Genomic DNA, 25477 nt, shown 5'->3' on the forward strand with positions numbered 1-25477 from the left:
AGCGCTGCACCGAGCTCAACCCTCATCTAGGCATGCTCCTCTACACCATGGACTTGCGCCTCAGGAGCCTCAGCTTGCGAGTACTTTACCTTGTTCTGCGCAGCCTCAACCTTCTCATGCTCCACTCATCTCTCAGGAACAGGAACGGACTACTCCGCCTCCGTCCTCCGCTCAGCGTGTGCAAGCCTTGGGTGCAACTCTTGCTAGGAGTCAACCTCCTTCACCCATGCACCTGCCTTCTGCTCCGTCTGTTGTTCAGCCTATGCAGTCTGAACCTCAGGTTTTCCCTCAAGTTGAGGAAACCTCTGTTATTGTTCCTACCCGTTCTGACTCTGCGGTTCAGCATTCTGGTCCTTTTGCTTCGCTACCTTCTGCTGATGAAGTGTCGGATGATGAGGAGGCACACCTTGATCCCTCATCAGATGTGGAGGAGTCTAAGCTTTCTCCATTGTCTGTTGATTTTAGAAAGGTCTTGGCTCTACTCAGGGAGCTTTACCCTGACCACTTCGTCTCTGCTGTTCCCCGCTCTCCTCCATCTGAGTTTTCGCTAGGCGTACAACAAGCTAAGTCGAGCTATACTAAGCTTGTCCTAGCTAGATCCTCCAAGAGGGCCTTAAGGACCTTAGGGGAGTGGCTTCAGTCTAAACAACACCTGGGCAAGACTTCCTTCATGTTCCCTCCAACGAAGCTCGCTTCGAAAGGTTGCGTTTGGTATGCCACAGGGGAAGCACCAGGCTTGGGAGTACCTGCCTCTGCCCAGGCTGACTTCTCAAGTCTGGTGGACTCGCCTAGGAGGACTGCGATGAGACGCTCGAAGGTTTGTTGGACCTTCTCAGACCTGGATCATCTTCTGAAAGGGTTGTTCAGAGCTTTCGAAATGTTCAACTTTCTTGACTGGTGCCTGGGAGCCCTCAGCAAGAAAACATCTCCTGCGGACAAAGACTCTGCCATGCTAATTATGTCCTGCATGGATAAGGCTATCAGGGATGGATCGGGTGAGCTAGCGTCGTTATTTGTATCAGGTGTGTTGAAGAAAAGGGAACAACTGTGTACCTTCCTCTCAGCCAGCATTACACCGTGCCAGCGGTCACAGCTCCTTTTTGCTCCACTCTCAAAGTTCCTCTTTCCCGAGGAGCTAGTTAAGGACTTGTCGGCTGCCCTGATACAGAAGGACACGCACGATCTTGTAGCCTCATCGGCTCGTAAGTCTAAGGTTACCACCTCTGTCCCCAAGACTTATCGCTCCCCAGTGGCTGATACCCCGGCCACTAGGTTCATACCGCCCTTTCGTGGTAGAGCCCCCAGCCGAGGAAGCTCCCGTCCAGACTCTCACAGGGGCAAGTCTAGGAAAGGACCCAGGACATCTAAGGGAAAGCACTGACTCTCAGATTCTCCAGACAACAGTAGGAGCCAGGCTCAAGATCTTCTGGCAAGCCTGGGAGAAGAGAGGTGCAGACGCACAGTCTGTCAGTTGGCTGAGGTACGGTTACAGGATTCCATTCTGCCTCAAACCGCCTCTGACCACATCGCCCATCAACCTCTCTCCCAACTACAAAGAAGAGGACAAGAGGCTAGCATTGCAGCAGGAGGTGTCGCTACTTGTGCAGAAGAAGGCAGTGGTTATAGTCCGGGACCATCAATCCCCGGGCTTCTACAACCGTCTCTTTCTTGTAGCCAAAAAGACAGGAGGTTGGAGACCGGTGCTGGACGTCAGCTCTCTCAACGAGTATGTCACCAAGCAGACGTTCACAATGGAGACGACCAAGTCGGTCTTAGCAGCGGTCAGACAGGAGGACTGGATGGTCTCGTTGGACTTGAAAGATGCATACTTTCACGTTCCCATTCATCCAGACTCCCAACCTTTCCTGAGATTCGTTTTCGGAAAGGTTGTCTATCAGTTCCAAGCCCTGTGTTTTGGCCTAAGCACAGCTCCTATGGTCTTTACTCATCTGATGAGGAATGTAGCGAAATTCCTGCACTTATCGAACATCAGAGCCTCCCTCTACCTAGACGACTGGCTGTTGAGAGCCTCCACGAGTCGTCGTTGTCTGGAGAACCTCTCTTGGACTTTAGATCTAATCAGAGACCTAGGTCTATTAGTCAATATAGAGAAATCTCAACTCATTCCCTCCCAATCCATTGTGTACCTGGGAATGGAGATTCAGAGTCGGGATTTTCGGGCTTTTCCATCGGCCCCCAGGATAAACCAAGCCCTAGAGTGCATCATGAGCATGCTGAAGAGGAGCAATTGCTCAGTGAGACAGTGGATGAGTCTCACAGGGACCCTCTCATCTCTGGCCCTGTTTGTCGAGCTAGGGAGACTCCACCTCCGCCCTCTTCAATTCCATCTTGCAGCTCATTGGGACAAGGGCTCGACTCTAGAAGCAGTCTCTATCCCTATCAACCAAGAGATGAAGACCATTCTCCGGTGGTGGAAGCACAATCTCCTTCTCAAGGAGGGTCTATCATTGGCCATCCAGACCCCCCATCTTCATCTCTTCTCGGATGCATCGGACTCGGGCTGGGGTGCGACCTTGGACGGACGGGAATGCTCAGGAGTGTGGAACAAGGAACAAGGATTACTCCACATCAACTGCAAGGAACTGTTAGCAGTTCATCTTGCCCTGTTGAACTTCAAGTCCCTCCTGCTAGGCAAAGTGGTGGAGGTGAATTCAGACAACACCACAGCCTTGGCTTACATCTCCAAGCAAGGAGGGACCCATTCGAGGAGCCTTTACGAGATCGCAAGGGACCTCCTCATTTGGTCAAGAGGTCTAAACCTCACACTGGTCACGAGGTTCATCCAGGGCGATATGAATGTTTCAGCGGATCGCCTCAGCAGAAGGAATCAGGTCATTCCCACGGAATGGACCCTCCACAAGAGTGTGTGCAACAGACTTTGGACCTTGTGGGGTCAACCTACCATAGATCTGTTTGCCACCTCCATCACCAAGAGACTTCCGCTTTATTGTTCCCCTGTTCCAGACCCTGCAGCGGTTCATGTAGATGCTTTTCTTCTGAACTGGTCCCATCTCGACCTGTACGCATTCCCTCCGTTCAAGATTATAAACAAAGTTCTGCAGAAATTCGTCTCGCACGAAGGGACACGGCTGACGCTGGTTGCTCCCCTTTGGCCTGCAAGAGAATGGTACACAGAGGTACTTCAATGGCTAGTCGACTTCCCCAGGACTCTACCTCTAAGAGTGGACCTTCTACGTCAACCACACGTAGACAGGTTGCACCCAAACCTCCACGCTCTTCGACTGACTGCCTTCAGACTGTCGAAAGATTCGCTAGAGCTAGAGGCTTTTCGAAGGAGGCAGCCAGTGCGATTGCCAGAGCTAGAAGAATTTCCACTCGTAGAGTCTACCAGTCTAAGTGGGAGGTCTTCCGAAGCTGGTGTAGAGCCAATTCAATATCCTCTACCAATACCTCTGTGATCCAAATAGCTGACTTCCTTCTTCATCTTAGGAATGAGAGATCCCTTTCAACACCTACGATTAAAGGGTATAGGAGCATGTTGGCCTCAGTCCTCCGCCACAGGGGTTTGGACCTGTCTTCCAACAAGGACCTTCAAGACATTCTCAAGTCTTTTGAGACGTCTAAAGAACGTCGTCTTTCCACTCCAGGCTGGAATCTAGACGTAGTCTTAAGGTTCCTTATGACATCTAGGTTCGAACCTCTCCAGTCAGCTTCCTTCAAGGATCTTACCCTCAAGACTGCTTTTCTCGTTTGCCTTGCAACAGCTAAGAGAGTCAGTGAGGTTCATGCCTTCAGCAAGAACATTGGTTTCACAACCGAATCAGCTACATGTTCTTTTCAGCTTGGATTCCTAGCAAAGAACGAGCTTCCTTCACGTCCTTGGCCTAGATCGTTCGAGATACCTAGCCTCTCCAACATGGTAGGTAACGAACTAGAGAGAGTTCTTTGCCCTGTCAGAGCTCTCAAATATTATCTGAAGAGGTCTAAACCTATTCGAGGACAGTCAGAAGCCTTATGGTGTGCCATCAAGAAACCCTCGAGACCCATGTCCAAGAATGGGCTTTCGTACTATATAAGGCTTCTGATCAGAGAAGCACATTCTCACTTAAAGGAGGAAGACCTTGCATTGCTGAAGGTAAGGACCCACGAAGTAAGAGCTGTAGCTACTTCGTTGGCCTTTAATAAAAACCGTTCTCTGCAGAGCATTATGGATGCAACCTATTGGAGGAGCAAGTCAGTGTTTGCATCATTTTATCTGAAAGATGTCCAGTCTCTTTACGAGAACTGCTACACCCTGGGACCATTCGTAGCAGCGAGTGCAGTAGTAGGTGAGGGCTCAGCCACTACATTCCCTTAATCCCATAACCTTTTTAACCTTTCTCTTGAATACTTTTATTGTTGTTTTTATGGTTGTTACGGTAGGCTAAGAAGCCTTCCGCATCCTTGGATTTGGCGGGTGGTCTATTCATTCTTGAGAAGCGCCTGGGTTAAAGGTTTGGTAGAGGTCCTTTAGTAGGGTTGCAACCCCTTGTACTTTGGCACCTTTGGGTTGATTCAGCCTCCAAGAGGAACGCTGCGCTCAGTAAGGAAGACGAACTTTAAATAAAAGGCAGAGTAACGGTTCTATTCGACTTCCTTACCAGGTACTTATTATTTCATTGTTATTTGAGATAACTGTTATATGAAATTTGGGATACTTAGCTATCCTTTAATCATGTACACTGGTTTTCACCCACCTCCCTGGGTGTGAATCAGCTACATGATTATCGGGTAAGTTTAATATTGAAAAATGTTATTTTTATTAATAAAATAAATCTTTGAATATACTTACCCGATAATCATGATTTAATCGACCCTCCCTTTCCTCCCCAGAGAGAACCAGTGGACCGAGGAATAATTGAGGAGGTGTCAACAACAAATGATTGAGTACCTGGCCACAGGTGGCGCTGGTAAGTACACCCCCTTCTAGTATTGTGATAGCTGGCGTATCCCTCCATAGAATTCTGTCGGGCAACGGAGTTGACAGCTACATGATTATCGGGTAAGTATATTCAAAAATTTATTTTATTAATAAAAATAACATATTTATATGGATACGGTAAGTAAAATATTTGTAATAACAATGTTTACTAAATGTTTGTAATATCATTAGTTATCACTTTGATCATGTGTGTTTAATGCGTTCGTTTGTTTATTATGATCGAAGATGGAGCGTAAACAAATGGAAGGTTTCCGTTTCAGGCGGCGTCATAAAGAAAAACATTATATAAATGGCATTCACTTCATTTATTTGGAAGTTCTTAGAAAAAAAATTAAGTAGAGCATTGGTAATAACAAAATCAACATATAATCAATATTGGTAAGATTGCTGTGGATGCAAAAACTAACCTATACACAGATGTGTAAATGCGTCTGTTTCTTCGTTATGATCAGAGATAAACGTAAACAAAACATTGGTTGTCGTTTTCTATTGTGCTTTTTGGCGTGTTTAGGAAACGCATGACATAAAATCGCCTTTATTTTGATAATTTTGGATTTTCAATCATATAACAAAAGCTAGTCTATAGAGTGATGGTTTTGCTATTCACCAGTTGTCTTAAACAATAGATATGACAAACATTAAAATTTGTCTGTATTTTGGGTCGTGTTATAAGGGAAATATACAGTGTTTACACCCATCCTGGTTGTAATTTTAACCATTTTTCAAGTTATTAGAACTTTAAAGTATATTAAATGTTTGATTTATTTACAAGAACAATTTGATATTATGAAGAAATACAGTACAGTACAAAGAAAGTAATGGAAAAGGGTAGTAAACACGTTTGAATAAGCAAGTTGCCGGTTGCCATGGCCCAAATGTAATTATTTCTGTTAGTTGTGTTTCGAAATCTGCGATTTTCCATTTATACGAGGTCATTCATCGACCAAATTCTCGCATAATTCGGGACCCTACTGTACCTGGAACCATTCCAACTATTCCTCAGATCTTCCAGATCTTCCCTGCCGCCTCACTGGTGACATCGTTGGAATTTCGCTCGCTGTAGCCTGTGTTATTTGCAGTTATTTTGGTGAAGTACAATTTGGCTTTGGCTTTCGCTCGTTTTGGATTTGTTTTTTGGAATTTTCTTGGACCCGATTAGATATTGTTGTTTTGACTCTTGCTTGTTTTGATCTCTCTTTTGATTTTTCATAATGTCTGACTATTCTTCGAGTGTTAGAAGGTGTGTGAGAGGTTGTAAGACCCGGCTTGCTAAAGCCTCTTTAGACCCCCACTCCATTTGGGGGAAATGCAGAGGTAAATATTGCGAGTTGAATGATCGTTGTGATGAATGTATAATTTTGACTGAGAGTGAGTGGTTGGAGTATGACCACTACACTTGTAAGCTTGAAAGGGATAGGATCAGGAGAAGTTAAAGTTTATCTCGTTCTTCTAGGGATTGTTCCCCTCCCCGTGTCAACGAACCTATTGATCCTTCCCCTGTAGTGGTAGTTCCAGATCCCACTACTGTTAAACCTAATGAACCAACTCTGAAGGACATGATGGTGGCCATTCAAGCCCTGGGCGAGAGAGTGGAGTTGCTCGCAGCGGATAGGACTAAATTATGGTCCGATGTGAAGGAGTTAAAGAATGCAAGTGTCAGTGCTAAAGGGTCAGTGAAATTAATCAGTGCAGTGGAGGGTGCAGCTGCTCGGACCTGTCGTTCTTCTAGCCCTAGACCTCTTCCAAGCTCCCCAACCCCTGGGAGAAGGAATGTCGACAAGCGAAAGGAGGCGAGAGGCGTTAGCGCCCAAGCAGTCGTCCCCTCGAGCGTACCTGTTGACGCTTCCCAGGACGCTAGCCATGGGAAAGGCGAGGTAAAAGTGTTTTCTTCTTCGTCGGATGACGCAGCGCCCAGACGGGGCTGGCGTCTTGCATCGAGACCTCTGAAGAGGAAGATTTCCGCTGTTGAGCAGCGTCGTGTTATGACGCCTCAGGCGCCAGGTTGCAGCCATTGGAGCAGTCCGGAACGTTTTCCTTCCTGCTCCGAGGAAAGTTCTCCTGCCAAGCGGTCATCTACTTCGTTAGGAGATAAAAGGAATTTGGAAGATGTCAGGCGGTCATCCCCATCGGTTGGAAAACAGTTATTGGAGGCTGGCATGACCTCTGTGCATGCTCCTCCTCCCCCTTCGGATTGGTACTCGTCCCCTGAACGTTCTGCAGTTTCCTTGAGCGACGTGGAGGGAGAACTAATTGAGGAAGCAGCGTCTCCTGTTTGTCCACAACAGCAAGTTGATCTGAACCTAAGTGTACTCCAAGATATGCAGCAGAAACTCTCCTCCCTCATGAAGGTCTACCAGCCCGCAGACAAGAAAAGAGTGGCTCACCAAGACGCCGAGCGTCAAGAATCTTCACGCCTTGACGCCATGCGTCAGAAAGCCAAGCGTCGAGAGGGTCATGACGCCGAGCGTCGAGAGGAGGAACATCATGCCAAGCGTCGGGAAACTGGAAGTCATGACACCAAGCGTCAAGGAGTTGGACGTCGGGACGCCGAGCGTCAAACCCTCAGACGTCATGAAACCGAGCGTCGAGATCGCGGACGTCATGGTTCCGAACGTCAAGTGTTGGAACACCGTGACGCCAGGCGTCATGATATTGGACGCCATGACGCCAGAAGTTAGGATAAAAAGGAGTTGACTCCAAGGAAGCAGGACGTCTCTACTTCGATTAGAGACTTGTCAGAAGAAGGGAACGACGACTGTCGCCTTTCTCCTAGTTATCCCTTAGAGGAGGTGTCGGAAGGAAAAGAACCAAAGAACCAACTTTCGTCGGCGGATTTAAAGAAACTCATGAGAGTTTTTTCTGAAGTTTTCCCTGAAAACTTTGTTCCTGCTGCTCCTCGTTCCCCGCCTTCAGAGTTTACGCTCGGGAAGGCTTCGAAGGAATCACTTTTTATGAAGATGGTTTTGTCTCACTCATTTAAGAGAGCCTTAAAGATGATGAGGGACTGGATGCAATCTAAGAAGGACCAGGGAAAAACTATTTTTTCCTTTCCCCCGGCCAGATTAGCATCCGGATCGAGTGTTTGGTACAAGACTGGAGAAGCTCTCGGTCTGGGAGTCCCTGCCTCTGCCCAAGGGGACTTCTCGAGTCTGGTGAACATCCCTCGTCTTACGGCCATGAGGAGAACCAAAGTGTTTTGGTCGACTTCAGAGTTGGATCACCTTCTCAAAGGCATTTTCAGAGCCTTTGAGGTGTTTAATTTCCTTGACTGGACTCTGGGAGCCTTGGGGAAAAAGGTGTATGTATTGAAGGATGTGGACACAGAAGGCCTCGTCCACATTATGTCTTGCATGGACAAAGCCTTGAGAGACGGGTCCAACGAGCTAGCGGCTCTTTTCTCGGCGAGTGTTCTTAAGAAAAGAGCCCAAATGTGCGCTTTTCTGGCAAATGGGGTTACACCCAAGCAGAAGTTGGAGTTACTGTACACACCTCTTTCTTCGTCCCTTTTCCCACAAGAGCTGGTCAGAGAAGTCTCTTCCGCGTTAGCCCAAAAGGCCACACAGGATTTGGTGTCTAAGACAGCAAGGAAGGTTCTGCCTACATCCTTCTTAAGTCGCAAGCCTAAGGAGGAAGCACCATCCCATCAGTTTTCTCAGTCCTTTCGGGGGAAAACATTCAGCAGGGTTAGTACCAGACCCGAGGGAAGGAGAGCGAAGAGGAGAGGCTCGAGACCGGGTCGAAACAGGGTCTGACAGCATTCACCTTCAGACAGCAGTAGGAGCCAGGCTAACCAACTTCTGGCAAGTATGGGAGAGGAGAGGAGCAGACCTTTGGTCCGTCCAGTTACTCAAGGAGGGATACAAAATCCCTTTCCTAGGAAAACCTCCTTTAGTAGTAACTCCGATAGAACTCTCGGCCTGATACAGAGAAGAATCAAAGATATAGGCGATGCAACAGCAAATGTCGCTCTTATTAGAGAAGGAGGCAATAGAGAGGGCGCGAGATTTACGGTTACCAGGATTTTACAACCACTTGTTCCTGGTTCCCAAGAACTTGGCGGGATGGAGACCAGTCCTGGATGTGAGTGCACTCAAGGTCTTCATACGGAAGACAAAGTTCACTATGGAGACAATGAAATCAATCCTAGCAGCAGTCAGAAAGGATGACTGGATGGTCTCGTTAGACCTTCAGGATGCGTATTTTCACATCCCACCCATCAAAACTTCAAGAAATACCTGAGGTTCATGTACAAAGAGGAAGTTTTCCAGTTTCGGGCTCTTTGTTTCGGCCTAAGCACTGCGCCTCAAATCTTTGCAAAGTTAATGTCGAATGTAGCGGGAATGCTGCATTCAAGAGGTATCAGAGCCTCCCTGTATCTGGACGACTGGCTCCTCAGAGCTCATTCCTATGATTGCTGCCTGGAGGATCAGCAGATGACGTTGAAGTTATCAGAAGAACTGGATCTTCTGATAAACAAAGACAAATCGCAACTGACCCCATCCCAAGGGATTCTGTATTTGGGGATGGAGATTCGGAGTAGAGTTTTTCGGGTTTTTCCGTCTGCCTCAAGGACAGAACAAGCCCTGGTGATACTTCAAGGCTGTCTAGGGAAGCGAAAGTGTTCTGCGAGGGATTGGATGAGTCTACTGGGAACCCTTTCCTCGTTGAAGCAGTTTGTCTCCCTGGGAAGACTGAATCTTCGCCCTCTTCAGTTCCACCTCAATCTACATTGGGACAGGGGAATGGAGCTGGAGAGAAAGTGTATCCCCATTTCAGAATCCACAAAGCGATACCTTCAGTGGTGGAACGACCCCGTCAAACTTCAAGATTGTCTTTTTCTGGAACAGAAGAACCCAGACCTTGTGTTGTTTTCCGACGCCTCGTACTCGGGGTGGGGAGCAACACTGGGAAAGTTGGAGATCTCGGGTTCTTGGACAAAAGATAAGGAGATCCTCCACATAAACTAGAAGGAGCTGTTGGCAGTCATGTTAGCCCTCAAAGGCTTCGAAGAGTCAGTCCTGAACAGAGTGGTACAGGTCAACTCTGACAACACTACAGCGTTGGCCTACATAGGCAAGCAAGGCGGAACCCACTCGAGGTCCCTTTACGAGACTGCGAGAGAGCTCCTTTACTGGACAAGAGAAAGGAATGTGAGTTTAGTCACAAGATTTATTCGGGGGGAGAGGAATGTGATGGCAGACAGTCTGAGCAGAAAGGGTCAAGTCTTGTCTACAGAATGGACGCTTCATCAGGAAGTCTGCAAGAACCTGTGGCAGACGTGGGGTCGTCCTTGCATAGACCTGTTTGCAACTACAAAGACGAAGAGGCTGGAGACTTACTGTTCCCCAGTGCCAGATCCTGAAGCAGTTCACATCGACGCTTTCCTCATGGACTGGTCCCACCTGGACGTGTACGCTTTTCCACCTTTCAAGATAGTACACAAAGTGATTCAAAAGTTCGTGTCGCACGAGGGCACCAAATTGACCTTAGTGGCCCCCTTTTGGCCCACAAGAGAGTGATTCACAGAAGTACTGGAATGGATGGTGGACACACCGAGAAGCCTCCCTTTGAGAGTAGATCTACTCAAACAACCCCACTTGGAAAGGTACCATCAAAACCTCCAAGCTCTACATCTAACTGCCTTCAGACTATCGAAAAACTCGCGAGAGCTAGAGGTTTTTCGAAGGAAGCAGCTAGTGTGATTGCGAGAGCAAGGAGGTCTTCCACCATCAATGTTTACCAATCCAAGTGGGAGGTTTTTAGAAAAAGGTGCAGAGACAATTCTGTTTCCTCTTCCAGTCCAGTACCTTTGTGACTCAGATAGCTGACTTCATTCTGTACCTTAGAAGGAAGCGTAAGTTTTCGACCTCAACCATCAAGGGATACAGGAGCATGTTAGTGGCTGTCTTCAGACATAGGAATTTGGACCTGTCCAATAATAAAGATCTCCAGGACCTTCTCAAATCCTTTGAAACGCTTAAGAAACGACATCAGGAATCGCCAGCTTGGAATCTAGACATAGTCCTAAAGTTCCTAATGAGTAGCAGGTTCGAACCTTTACATTCAGCCTCGTTAAAGGACCTCACCATGAAGACTTTCTTGTTGGTCAGTTTGGCGACAGCAAAAAGGGTCTAGGTTTTCTTGCTAAGAACGAACGCCCTTCACAACCCTGGCCCAAGGCTTTTGAGATTATGAACCTTTCAGATTTGGTTGGAGAGGAGTTAGAGAAGGTCCTGTGTCCAGTAAGAGCCCTGAAGTTCTTCCTGGAAAGAACGAAGAATTTACGGGGTTAGTCAGAAGCACTTTGGTGCTCAGTCAAGAAACCTTCGCGACAGATGTCTAAGAATGAGCTATCCTTCTTCATCAGATTCTTAATAAGGGAAAATCATTCACATTGTAGTGAGACGGACCTCAAGCTTTTGAAGGTCAAGGCACATGAGGTTAGAGCTGTGGCAACATCTGTAGCCTTCAAGCAGAATAAGTCCTTGCAGAGCATCATGGACACGACATTCTGGAGGAGCAAATCAGTGTTTGCCTCACACTGTCTGAAACAAGTCCAGACTCTTTATGAGGACTGCTTCACCCTGGGACCTTTCGTAGCAGCGAGTGCAGTATTGGGGGAAGGATCTACCACTACATTCCCGTAACCTAATAGCCTTTTTCTTCCCTTGGAACGGTTGTAGTTTTATGGTTGTCTGTGGAGATTGGACGCAGTCTTCCACAATCATTTATTTGTAGTCAGGTGGTCAGTTTGTTCCTTGAGACCACCCGAAACAAGGGTATTGGAGGAGGTCCTGTCACATAGAGGTTTTTAGACCAGTTTGACAGCTAGAGGTCTTCAGCCCCCTGGGTGGATTGCTGGATCTCTTTAGAAAAGCGGACATAATGAGGCAGGAATTCATTGAAGTCAGCTTCCTTAACAGGTACGAACCCTTAAGCTTGTTTATTAACTCTTAGGTAAATTCCAACAATTTTGGCTGTCTCTGGCCCTCCACCAAAGGTGTCAATCAGCTATATATATAACTACCAGGTAAGTCAGATGTTTAAAAATCACATTTTCATAGTAAAATAAATTTTTGAACATACTTACCTGGTAGTTATATATAATTTAATTCCCCCCTCCTCCCCTCTAGAGACCTAAGGGCATGGAAGATCTAAGAAATAGTTGGAATGGTTCCAGGCACCTGGGTAGAGGGCGCACTGGTGGTACACCTGGCTACCCAATCGGCGATTGCCGCGAGTTTTGAAATTCTGCCGTGACATCAGGGACTAAGCTATATATATAACTACCAGGTAAGTATGTTAAAAAATTTATTTTATTATGAAAATATCATAGTTAGAAATCGCCAAACGCAGCGCTATGTTAAAACCCACGAGTCAAAACGTAAAATTAAGTATTAGTAATCGCTAAATAACTCTGTACACTCTGAAAATCGATGTAATGCTAAAAGTCGTTAATATAATAAGAAATTAAAATGTACTGTTAAAAGCAGACAAATTCCCATAATGTACAGTAGTCTGTTTACATCGTGTGTATAAGATTCTGAAGGTCGTCGAGAGCTGGTTCCACTTAAGACAGTTTTCTTTAATCTTGAAGAGGTTAAGATGATTTCGGTAGCTCAGTCAGTCATGGAAAATTACAGCCATTTGTTTTTCTTTATTTCCAAGAAATGACAGATTAAACGAGGGAAAAGCCACAGAAGAAGGTAGAAAATATCATGGCTATGAATGTCAGTGGGATGATTGCGATGTGGTCATGTTCGTACATGGGTGAGCTAAATTATCAATTGATTTTTTAAATTGACTATTACAAAGGTTGATGAGCATGTAGATTCCATTGTTAGGTTTGGCAGAGAAATTATATGTCGTTAAAGTTTTGTGCTCATGAGTTTTCTTGTCACATATCCACATTAAGATTATTTATTTTATCATAATTATCAAAATTGTTTTTATTACTGAAAATAACTACAAGATTATTTTGTAGAACGTGGCATGAAGAGGCAAAGTCTGATGAATGGGAGCCAGGAGTGTTGGTCAAAATGGCAAAAAAACAAAAAAATCTAACTGATTGCAATAATTACAGAGGCATCACGCTTTTGTTATTTATGAAAATATATAGTAAGCTCATTCTAAAGAGACTAGAGAGAAAGAGTGATGAAATGCTGAGAGATGAACAAGGAAGATTTAGAAAAGGTAGAAGTTGTACCAACCAAATTTTAATTTTAAAACATGTGGTACAGCAATGTGTAGAATACTGTATAGAAATCCACTTTTGATGGCATTTGTGGACTATGAAAAAGCCTTTGATAGTGTGCACCGACCAATTTTGTAGAGTCCTGCATTAAGGCGTTCCTCTTAAATATGTAAATTTGATTAAGTCTGTTCATGGGCATAGCAATGGCAAAGTTAGTGTCAGTAAAGTCCTATCAAATGAATTTCCAGTCAACAGTGGGGTGCTCTAAGGGAATGTGTTGTCACTTATGTTGTTTATCCTCCTCATGGATTTTGTAATGCATAGAACAGTTGGGGTTTGTGGAGAAGGATTAGACTGGTTTGGTAACAAGAAATCAGTTGACCTAGAGTATGCTAATTATGCTGTCCTTATTAGCAGAACACCACAGGACTTGCAAAGCTTGCTTACAAAAATGCATTAAATATCACACGAGGTTGGGCTGAAGATAAATAGAAGAAAGAAAGAGATGATGAGAATGGAATCTGCAATGGAAGATGAAATATCACTGGAAGGAGAAAGGATTAAGTAGGTGGAATCATTTAAATATTTAGGAACTATGATCTCCAATACAGAATCTTTAGAATTTGAGTTTAATGAAAGATTGAAAAAAGCAAATCAGGCAATGGCTGAGTTAAGTAAAATTTGGAAATCAAATTGCCTGAAATTACATATAAAAATCAGGCTATATATCAGTTTAGTGAGATCAGTGTTACTGTAAGGATATGAGTCGTGGTATGACAATGAAACCATATCTAACAGATTTTGTAGGTTTGAGAACAAAGTCCTCAGAAGAGCATTGGGAGGACAGGATTAGAAATGAAACCATGAGAGATTACTCGTGTACCATATGTGAATGAGATCATGGTGAAGGGTAGATGGAGATGGTTTGGGGATGCTCTTTGCACTCCCCAAGAGAGATTAGTTCACCAACTTTTATCTGGGCTCCACAAGGCACTAAAAGAGTTGGAACACTTAGGCCTACATGGCTGAGGACTATAAAGCGTGAAGTAGATGATGATTGGAGAAGTATTGATTTAAAAGGTCAAGATAGAGACGACTGGCAAAATCTAACCAAGATCCTTTGCGTCAATAGGCGTAGGAGGAGATGGTGATGATGATGATGACGATTAAGATTACTAAAATGATTATATCATTTATTGAAATAAAGATTATCAAAATTATTAGAATTATTATTATTGAAATTATTAGTATTATAATTATCAAAATTATTAAGATTATTATTGAAATTGCTAAAATTATTATTTCTGGGCTCAACCTGTGCCGCTCCGTGAAATGCTCCTTTTAGCATCATTTCTAAGGTATATAACTGCTATGGGCGGCACAGGTCTCTCGCCCAGAAATAGATTTTTCCTTCGTCAAAATCCCTTTATTGAAAATATTGAAATTATTAATATTATAATGATTATCAAAATTAATTAAATGATTTTTACTGAAATTACTAAAAATATTATTGAAATTATTTAAAATTATTATAAGAATTATTAAAATTGTGATTATTAGAATCTCCTCTCGTCAGTTTTGCATAAATTTTGGGGGGGGAAAGTTTTTCCTCAAATGCTTGGCCCTTTGCCTTGTTCCAAAAGAACATACAGTACTGTCTGATCATTGCAGTCTAAATACTGTAGTAATAAAGATAAGCACAGTACAGTAGTTGAAATTCTCATCCTGCCCTCACGTTTGGAATTTTGCGTTACAGATATGCAGGCGCCATAACCAGCAGGAGTCGACTGCCTATCTCTTGGAGAAAGCTGGAGATATAAAGGGAGCCTTTGAAATCCTTTTGTCTATCTTAAGATCTCGGGTTGAAGATGTAAGTAGCATTTACTTAAGGTATTAGTTTATTGGGGATTTTTTTTTAATTACTTTCGAGTACGTTATTACCGCTCCCTATCTGTCTTTATTAAGTGACTTAAAATTCCTTATACAAGTTCTAAACTGAAAAAAAATACCTAATCTACTAATATATATATATATATATATATATATATATATATATATATATATGTATATATATATATATATATATATATATATATATATGTATATATATATATATATATATATATATATATATATATATATATATATATATATATGTATGTATGTATGTATGTATGTATGTATTAATAAGCTTCCATGCAAAGTACAGCCCATGTAAAGTACAACATTTTATAGTTATTGTACAACGTACGAATCAACGTAAGGTCCGGTAAGGTGGATTTTGGGGGTATGTGAGAGGGTGTCTAGTAGAAGGTAGTAAGTGACTATTGGAAGCCGGCACAGATACCTATAAATATTGCTTATTGCCTCTTGAAATTCCAGACCCTCTAGATACGAAAGTAAACATATACAAAAAACTCATTTTGCGAAACGACGTACAAAGATTTTTTCGTCTCGTATTACGCAAAAAAATACCTGGGATACGAAACGAAATTCGTGTGGGTAGGTATATTGCATGATTTGAATATATTTGGGTCTTTCATTCTATTTCTTTATACGAAAAGATTATGTTACGATAGCCACTCCTGAACGAATCAATTTCGTATCCTGAGGTATTACATATTAAAATTCACATATATCAGGTGTGACTGTACAACATATTTGGAATTTAGGATTTTTGTATGCCATTGAAATTAGATGTTAGTAAATTTCTAGTCTTTTGAATGTCAATTATTCAAACTAAACCATTGAATTTCAAGAAGGTCACATCAGGCATGCGAGCGATCACGTGTTCAACGTCTATATGCGTTCATCCTGTTAATGATTTCTGGCTTTCAGTTCTTGGCTTCTGTCGAGAGAGATCCTTCGGCAACGGGATCAACTGTACCTCTGGGTCATGTTCAAGCACAGGTAAGACTTTTGTACAGTGACTGTAATCCTTGTTTATGTGTTATTAGGTAAACAGAAGGTCCTCAAGTTACAAATATTTGGAGATACAAAAACAAATCCAAAGGAAATCATAAATTTCAGATATTGAAAGTTCATAATGAAATACAAAAAATTTGTCAATTTGACTTGCAAACAGCAACCTATCAAGTTTGTAAGTCGAGGACTTTATTATTATTATTATTATTACTATCCAAGCTACAACCCTAGTTGGAAAAGCAAGATGCTACAAGCCCAGGGGCTCCAACAGGGAAAAATAGCCCAGTGAGGAAAGGAAATAAGGAAATAAATAAATGAAGAAAACAAATTAACAATAAATCATTCTAAAAAAAGTAACAACGTCAAAACAGACATGTCATATATAAACTATTAACAACATCAAAAACAAATATGTCATAAATAAACTATAAAAAGACTTATGTCCGCCTGGTCAACAAAAAAGCATTTGCTCCAACTTTGAACTTTTGAAGTACTACTGATTCAACTACCCGATTAGGAAGATCATTCCACAACTTGGTAACAGCTGGAATAAAACTTCTAGAGTACTGCGTAGTATTGAGCCTCATGATGGAGAAGGCCTGGCTATTAGAATTAACTGCCTGCAATTAGTTCTAACGGTCATACCTTCTCCCTCATTAGACTCGATACTACACAGTATTCTAGATGTTTTATTCCAGCTGTGACCAAGTTGTGGAATGATCTCTGTACTCGGGCAGTTGAATCGGTGGAATTTTGTAGCGAATTTTATTTTGGTTAAACAGGCTTATATAAGTCTCTTCATAGTTTATAAATAACAGATCTATTTTGATGTTACTGATCTTCAGATATTTTATATTTCATTCATTACTTCTCGTATAGTTTATTTAGTTCCTTATTTCCTTCCCTCAGTGGGCTATTTTTCACTGTTGGAGCCCTTAGGCTTTTAGTATCCTGCTTTTCCAACTAGGCTTGTAGCTTATCTAATAATAATAATAATAATAATAATAACAATAATAATAATGAAAATAGAAATTAAAATAAAAATTAAAACAAAAATAAGGAAAATAAAAATGAAAAATAAAAAGTAAATAAAAAATAAAAGTTGAAAAATAAAAAATAAAAATAGACGCATTAATTACCAGCAATTTTTAAAAATTATTTTATCCTTTTCGAATTGATAGCCAATAAGTCAATAAGGTTTTATCACTGAAGAAAAAGCAAATGTGTAATATTGCAGTTTAGAAAAAAAAAATCATTTCTTAAATATAAGGTTTTTTGAAAGTTTATTTCAAGAAATGTTATATAGAATATTAAATCTGTTGTACTATTAGGCTTATTTTATTTCTTAATACAAGTAGATTTTAAATGTATATGGTTGTTTTCAAGCCAAAAAAAAAAGAGAGAGAGAGAGAGAGAGAGAGAGAGAGAGAGAGAGAGAGAGAGAGAGAGAGAGAGAGAGAGAGAGAGAGAGAGAGAGAGAGAGAGATTATACACTGCTGTTAACTTAATATATACTTCTGGGCATTTATTTTATCAGTAACCAATGTATTTGCTGAGATATTATTATTATTATTATTATTATTATTATTATTATTGTTATTATTATTATTATTATTATTATTATTATTACTAGCTAAGCTACAACTTTAGTTGGAAAAGCAGGATGCTATAATCCCAAGGGCTCTAACAGGGAAAATTAGCCCGGTGAGAAGAGGAAATAAGGAAATGAATAAACTACAAGAGAAGTAATGAACAATTAGAAAAAGAATATTTCAAGAACAGTATAACATTAAAATAGATCTTTCATAATTAAGCTGTTAAAAGAGACTTACGTCAGCCTGTTCAACATGAAAACGCTCGCTGCAAGAAAGGTTATAGTGCTCTCATAAGCATCACTATAATCAGATACAAACTATTGTCTAGTCTTACATAATAGTCACCTATTTGATGTCAAAATGATAAACTATTTTAAGTATCATACCCATTTTTTCCAAATTTGAAGACATTTTTTCAAATTTGAGGCCATTTTTTCAAATTTAAGGCAATTTTTTTCAAATTTAAGGCCATTTTTTCCAAATTTGAGTATTATGTTTTAGGTTTTATCCCATGAATAGTCGGTTTGATGTTGTTATTACTTGTTATTGAAAAACAACTCTCTGAAATTATTATTGTTGTTATTGACAACTATCTTGCGAATTTATTATTGTATTCTTACGTTCCAAAGGTTGTGAAACTCGTTCGTGTCTGCCAGCTCGGATCGAGTCAGTTGGAGGAAGCCAATCGTCGTGAGCTGTGGTTTCCCCTTCTCGATGTCTTGTTATCCACCCAGCCAAAGATTGCTCACCATCAGACCCTAGCTCATGGTAAGTCTATCTATATACCAAGGCACTTCACCCAATTTTGGGGAGTAGTCTTCATTAACTCTCCATTCAACATGACATTCAATCACGCACCACCTTCTCTTTATTATTTTTATTATTATTATTACTAGCCAAGCTACAACCCTAGTTGGAAAAGCAAGATGCTATAAGCCCAAGGGCTTCAATAGGGAAAAATAGCCCAGTGAGGAAAGGAAATAAGGAAATAAATAAATGATGAGAACAAATTAACAATAAATCATTTTAAAAACAGTAACAATGTCAAAATAGATATGTCATATGTAAACTATTAACAACGTCAAAAACAGATATGTCATATATGAACTATATAAAGACTCATGTCAGCCTGGTCAACATAAAAACATTTGCTCCAACTTTGAACTTTTGAAGTTCTACTGATTCAACTACCCGATTAGGAAGATCATTCCACAACTCAGTAACAGCGGGAATAAAACTTCCAGAATACGGTGTAGTATTGAGCCTCATGATGGAGAAGGCCTGACTGTTAAAATTAACTGCCTGCCTAGTATTACGAACAGGATAGAATTGTCCTGGGAGATCTGAATATAAAGGATGGTCTGAGTTATGAAAAATCTTATGCAACATGCATAATGAACTAATTGAACCACAGTGCCAAAGATTAATATCTAGATCACGAATAAGAAATTTAATAGACCGTAAGTTTCTGTCCAACAAATTAAGATGAGAATCAGCAGCTGAAGACCAGACAGGAGAACAATACTCAAAACAAGGTAGAATGAAAGAATTAAAGCTTACTCTTACCCACATTAACTCTCAACTTTCTTCTCTCACATACCCTTCCAAATTCTGTCACTAATCGGCCAATCTTCTCTTCCGAGTCTGCAATCAGTACAGTATCATCTGCAAACAACTGATTTACCTCCCACTCATGATCGTTCTCATCTATCAGTTTCAATCCTCATGGTAAGTGTAAAGTTATAATACACAACAATAAACTTAGAATTTCTTCTTGTTCATAATCATCGTTGTACGACAGTGTAGGAGCGGGACCACAGAGTGAAAGGTTTTGACACAAAGAGAATTTTTAAAGGGGTTCTGTTTTAGGAGGCATTATACAGGTATGCTGAAGGTACTCATTCTCTAGTTTGCAATTCAAAAGGTTTAAAGGCTGCTCATGAATGGCAGAGGTAAGGGGTAGTGACATTGCTCTAGAGACTGACCATGTATATATGATCATCGCTCAGGGACCAGGTAGGACCAGGCAGTGGCTGCTGATGACTCAGCAGGTAGACCTATAGGCTCCCCAAAACTCCCCATCCTTAGCTCAAGGATGGTGAGGTTTCTGACACATACAAGAAACTATCGAGCTTGAGCGGGACTCAAACCCCAATCTGGCAAAACGCCAGGCAGGGATGTTTCCAATAGGCCACCACAACCCCATAGAAATCCCTTGATTGTGGTCAAGAAGTTTGTACGATTAGCCTCGATTTTAGTGCTGATTTTGATTGTGTTGATCATGAGGCCCTTCTATTCGAACTTCATCAGATGGGAGTAAATCGTTATTGAATGTTTCAAGTAATAGATTGTAAAGAGTATTTGTTGATGGACTCCATAGTGAACATAGGTATATGATATCTGGTGTTCCTAAGGCTAGTATTCTCAACCCATTACTTTTCATACTACAGTATATATGCATAATATATGGTTTGGCATAGAAAATAAGCTACAGTACTTTCATATGCAGGTGATGCTACTCTCTTTACGTCAATTCCATCCCCTGATTGTGGATGCAGGAAAGCTGAGTCCCTTAATAGAGATTTAGCTGAAATTAGTGCATGGTACAAATTATGAAGGATGAAATTGAATTGTAAAAAAGCTCAAAAGTATGATTATAAGCAGGTCGAGAACAGTGGTACCTCAGTATCCAGTTCTTTGCATTCACAATGCACTTTAGAATCCTGGGTGTTATTCTTGATTGTAAATTTACTTTAGAGAAACACAATTGATCTGTTTTTTTATAATTGCACAGAAAATTGTCTTATTGAAAAACTTCTAAGATTCCTGGCGATCAATCTATCGGGAGGAAATGTTTTAGTTCTTTCATTTTACCATATTTTGAGCTTAATTTTTTTTGTCTTGTCTTCAGCTGCTGATTCTCATTTTAATTTGTTGGACAAAAACTTGTGGTCTTTTGAAATCCTTATCCCTGACATTTTCCAGTTAGTTTTATGTGCATGTTACTCAAGATTTTTGATAATTCTGACAATCTTTTGCAATTCGTATCTTCAAAGACCGTACTATCATGGACTTAGTACTGTAAGGATACCGATCCCTTCGTCGTCCAGAAAATCGACAAACTACTTATTTATTTAAATTCTCTCTTCGCCACACTGTGGTTTCCTATGTATATATATTCCGCTCTACCAGAGCTACATTTTGATATATGTATCGTTTCATAACATGTTCCTGTTAACCCATAATTCATATATTTGTAAGTGTAAGAAAACACATATATTTTGGCGGGCACTTCAATCTGACTTGGCGCCAACATCATCCTACCTTTCCGTCCGCACCTTGTAATATACAGTACTTCCGTGCACATTCAAATAAAGTATCAGTTGATCTTGGTGACGCTTGTCTCACTGTCCTTACAACTGGTGACCCCGGAGTTGAAAGTAGCATCAGCGGTTTTGGCTTTGCCATTAACGGACTTATTACGGCCGTGCTACCTTCTACATACTCCGTTACCTTAGGCACGAGCCTGCCTTTGGTTCTCCCACACTTCGGTGAACGTAAGGCAGTAGGATGAGCTTAACCGACATATCAACTTCTCACCTCTTCGCCGACTCGTCGTCTGGCCACGATGCAGGAAGCAACACGCCCATCGCACCCAACGGCCTCGCCTCCACGCCCAAAGTCAAACTGCCGCCCTTTTCTCAACACAACACCGCTTCTTGGTTCCTGAGAGCGGACGTACTCTCCCGCGTCGCTAGACTCAGCGACTCCTGCGCCAAGGCTGACATCGTTCTCACCTCCATACCTGAAGAAGTATTCGACAAGATTTCCCCATGGCTTGACGCCCAGGCCGGCCAAGTTTCATACGACGACCTGAGAACGAAACTCATCAGTATCTACTCCCTCTCCGTCTCAGCAAGGGCACAGAAAGTACTGGACCTCGCCGGCAAGCCCATGGGTGACACCTCTCCTGTCGAGGCGTGGGACGAGCTAACCGGCCTGCTTATGCTCCCCGAAACAGACAGCAACGGCCGACGACGTGAGATTAGCTTATCTCGCGAAATCTTTCTTCGATGCCTACCACAGGACGTACGGGCCCAATTGACAGACGCCGACACGCTCCCGATGAACGAACTCCTGTCAAAGGCTCAGAAGCTCCACGAGGCCTCCAAAGCATCTCGCCTCGGAGCATCATCGTCAACACCGCCTCCATTCTCCTCCTTAAGCAGCTGCTCTTCCATAGACTCCTCGGCAATGGCCCTTGAGGACGACGAGATCAACATTTTATCAAGAAAGAAACCACCGCAACCGACGCGACCAAACCCTAGGCCTAACCCGGCATGGTGCTTCTACCACCAACAGTTCGGCAGTGACGCCAAGAAATGTAGAGCACCATGCAGTTTCCCTAGAAGATGACGCCAGAAGCATCCACCTGCCACCATCACAGCCGCAGTTAACCAAAACAAGATTGGTTTCTGTATCCTCGATACCATTTCCAACCGTAGACTCATGGTGGACACCGGCGCAATGCAGTCAACGTTCCCTCCTTCGAAGTCCGACCTAGACCGTGGTCTCGACAAAAACGCTCCCTCACTCATCGCCGCCAACGGATCTCCCATACGGTGCTATGGAATCAAGACCCTCAAGATATCTATCATGGGCCATTCGTATTCTTGGCCCTTCGCTATCGCCGACGTCAATCGCCCCCTCCTCGGTGCGGATTTCCTCGCCCACCATGGACTCCTCGTCGATGTCGCTAACAGACGTCTCATCGACACGGGAACCTGCCAGTCTCGCGCCCTAGAACACGGCCCTGCAACAATGTCCGTATCCGCCGTAACGACGCACCCCTACGCCGACCTCCTACGAGAGTTTCCCGAGGTTTTCAAGCCCGAGCTCCGACACTCGCCAGGTTCCCCGTCCATGCATGGTATCTACCACCACATCACAACGACAGGACCTCCCACTCACGCCAAATTCTGCCGCCTCCCGCCTCAGAAACTGAAGGATGCCAAACGCGCCTTCGAGGACATGGAACGCATGGGTATCTGTAAGAAAGCATCGAGCCCCTGGGCATCACCCCTGCACATGGTTAAAAAGCCGGACGGGTCCTGGAGACCTTGCGGCGACTACAGGCGCCTCAACCTCATCACAACGCCCGATCATTACCCGCTGCCCAACATGCAGGACCTAACGAACGCGTTGCACGGCGCAAAGTTTTTTACCAAGATGGACCTCCTCAAGTCTTACTTCCAGGTCCCCGTATTCCCGGAAGATATCCCGAAAACTGCCATTGTAACGCCGTTCGGATCCTACACCTTCGCATACTCAACCTTCGGTCTACGCAACGCCGGGGCGACCTTCCAACGACTAATGGATAGCATTCTGGGTGACCTACCTTTCTGCGTCTGCTACGTCGACGACATCCTGATATTCTCGAAAACCAAGGAGGAACACCGGGGACACGTCCGCACCGTCCTAAAGCGCCTACAGGAGAACGGCCTAGTCGTACGCTTCGACAAATGCACGTTCGGTGCGGAGGGAGTGGATTTCCTTGGTCACCGCGTATCCTCGCGCGGGGTAAAACCCATGACAACCAAAGTCGACGCCATCAGGAAGTTCCCAATGCCTACGACCATCCGCCAACTTCAGGAATTCTTGGGAATGGTCAATTACTACAGGCGCTTCATCCCCAACATCGCACAAACCCTGTCACCCCTCGACGACGTCCTGAAAGGAAAAGCAAAAAAACTCGAGTGGGGCTTGCCCCAGCAACAGACATTCGCTCGGACGAAGGATGCCCTTGCGAATGCCACCACCCTGGCTCATTTCGACGACAACGCGCCCCTGCGACTAACGACCGACGCCAGCAACGTCGCCTGCGGGGCTGTGCTTGAGCAACTTGTCGATGGTTCTCCTCGACCGCTGGCATTCTTCAGCAACAAGATACAGCACCTTCGATAGGGAACTCCTCGACGTCTACCTCGCCGTCCGCCACTTCAGGCACATCTTGGAGGGTACCCCCTTCACGATTGCTACGGATCATCAACCCCTCGTATACGCCTTCACGAAATCAACGGACGCATGGTCATCCCGACAACAACGTCATCTCGCATCAATCGCCGAATTCGGGTGCACCATACGTTACGTCCCAGGAAAGAAAAACCCAGTCGCGGACGCCCTTTCAAGGATTGAAATTGACGCGATCCACCTGGGAATCGACTACGCCAATCTCGCAACCGAACAACGCACCGACCGAGAAGCACAGGTTCACCTGACGGAGCCATCCGCGCTCAAGATAAGTGCGATTCCCCTCGGACCAGCAGGAGTAACTATTCTTTGCAACACCAGCACGGGCCGCCCTCGTCCCTGGGTACCAGCCACCTGCAGAAGGAAAATATTCGATATCATCCATGGACTTTCGCACCCCTCAGGACGCACCACCGCTCGCCTTCTGTCTGAAAAGTTTGTCTGGCCAGGGATAAATAGGACGCCCGGGAATGGGCGAAGTCATGCATCAACTGCCAGTCAAGCAAGGTCAGCCGTCACACCGAATCGGGGGTGGGCGATTTTCCCCAGCCAAAAAGACGTTTCGGCCATATACACATCGACGTCGTGGGACCATTGCCCCCTTCTGGATCTGCTCGCTACCTACTTACGATCACCGATCGCTCCACGAGGTGGTTGGAGGCATCGCCGATGATCGAAGCTACGACTCAAGCATGTGCCGAAGCCCTCCTGTCAAGCTGGGTGAGCAGGTTTGGCGTTACTGACGACATCACGACTGACAGAGGCCCCGCTTTCCTCTCAGAAATATGGCTCGCTTTGGCGAACCTGATGGGGACGACGCTCCACAGCACCACGGCATACAACCCCGCGGCAAACGGCATGGTCGAAAGAACTCACCGCGCCCTCAAGGCGTCCCTGATGGCGAGCTACACCGACGGGGACTGGAAATCACGACTTCCTTGGGTACTCCTCGGCCTTCACACCGCCCCTCGCGCGGACGGCAAACCTTCGCCCGCCGAAAAAGTTTACGGGGAAGCGCTCGCAGTTCCTGGCGAATTCTTTCCCTCATCAACCGACGACACGCAGCTGGATCACCTAAGGGACATCGCCAGGAAGTTCAGGCCGTGTCTCAAAACTTACCAGGATAGAACCAAGCACTTCAAGCCAAAAAGCCTGGATGACTGCAGGTACGTTTTCGTCTGTGTCGACGCTCATCGACAACCACTGACTAGACCTTATCGAGGTCCCTACCGGGTAATTAAAAAGACAACGAAAGCCTTCCTTCTCGACGTCCATGGCCAAGAGGACTGGGTCTCAATAGACCGCGTGAAACCAGCGTTTCTCGAAGGAAGCGACACCGCCTCCGCTGGACCTGGCAGACCCAGAGTTCCGCCTCAAAACAAGCCGCCCAACGAAAGAAAAATCATCAAACGACGACAAGAGGAAGAGATCCTTACACCGACCGCCAGCTCGCCCCTCCGTTCAAAAACAAGAGGAACCCTCCGACGCCCGAAGAGATACGAAGATTGATCATCAGCCCTCTACGCCGCCCGATGTCTTGGGGGGGGAGTATTTGTAAGGACACCGATCCCTTCGCCGTCCAGAAAATCGACAAACTACTTATTTATTTAAATTCTCTCTTCGCCACACTGTGGTTTCCTATGTATATATATTCCGCTCTACCAGAGCTACATTTTGATATATGTATCGTTTCATAACATGTTCCTGTTAACCCATAATTCATATATTTGTAAGTGTAAGAAAACATATATTTTGGCGGGCACTTCAATC

General features: G+C 43.8%; 1 protein-coding gene across 1 annotated transcript in view; it reads left to right on the forward strand.

Moving 5' to 3' along the window:
* Positions 1-25477, forward strand: part of Vps8 (vacuolar protein sorting 8) — a 140397-nt gene that overhangs the window by 86679 nt on the left and 28241 nt on the right. Inside the window, exons 18-20 of the mRNA XM_068346988.1 lie at positions 14914-15027; positions 15996-16067; positions 18307-18445. Of these exons, the coding sequence (XP_068203089.1) occupies positions 14914-15027; positions 15996-16067; positions 18307-18445 (325 nt within the window). The remainder of the gene's footprint in view (positions 1-14913; positions 15028-15995; positions 16068-18306; positions 18446-25477) is intronic.

The sequence above is a fragment of the Palaemon carinicauda genome, chromosome 23 (genome assembly GCF_036898095.1).
Source record: "Palaemon carinicauda isolate YSFRI2023 chromosome 23, ASM3689809v2, whole genome shotgun sequence".
Lineage (NCBI taxonomy): Eukaryota > Metazoa > Arthropoda > Malacostraca > Decapoda > Palaemonidae > Palaemon > Palaemon carinicauda.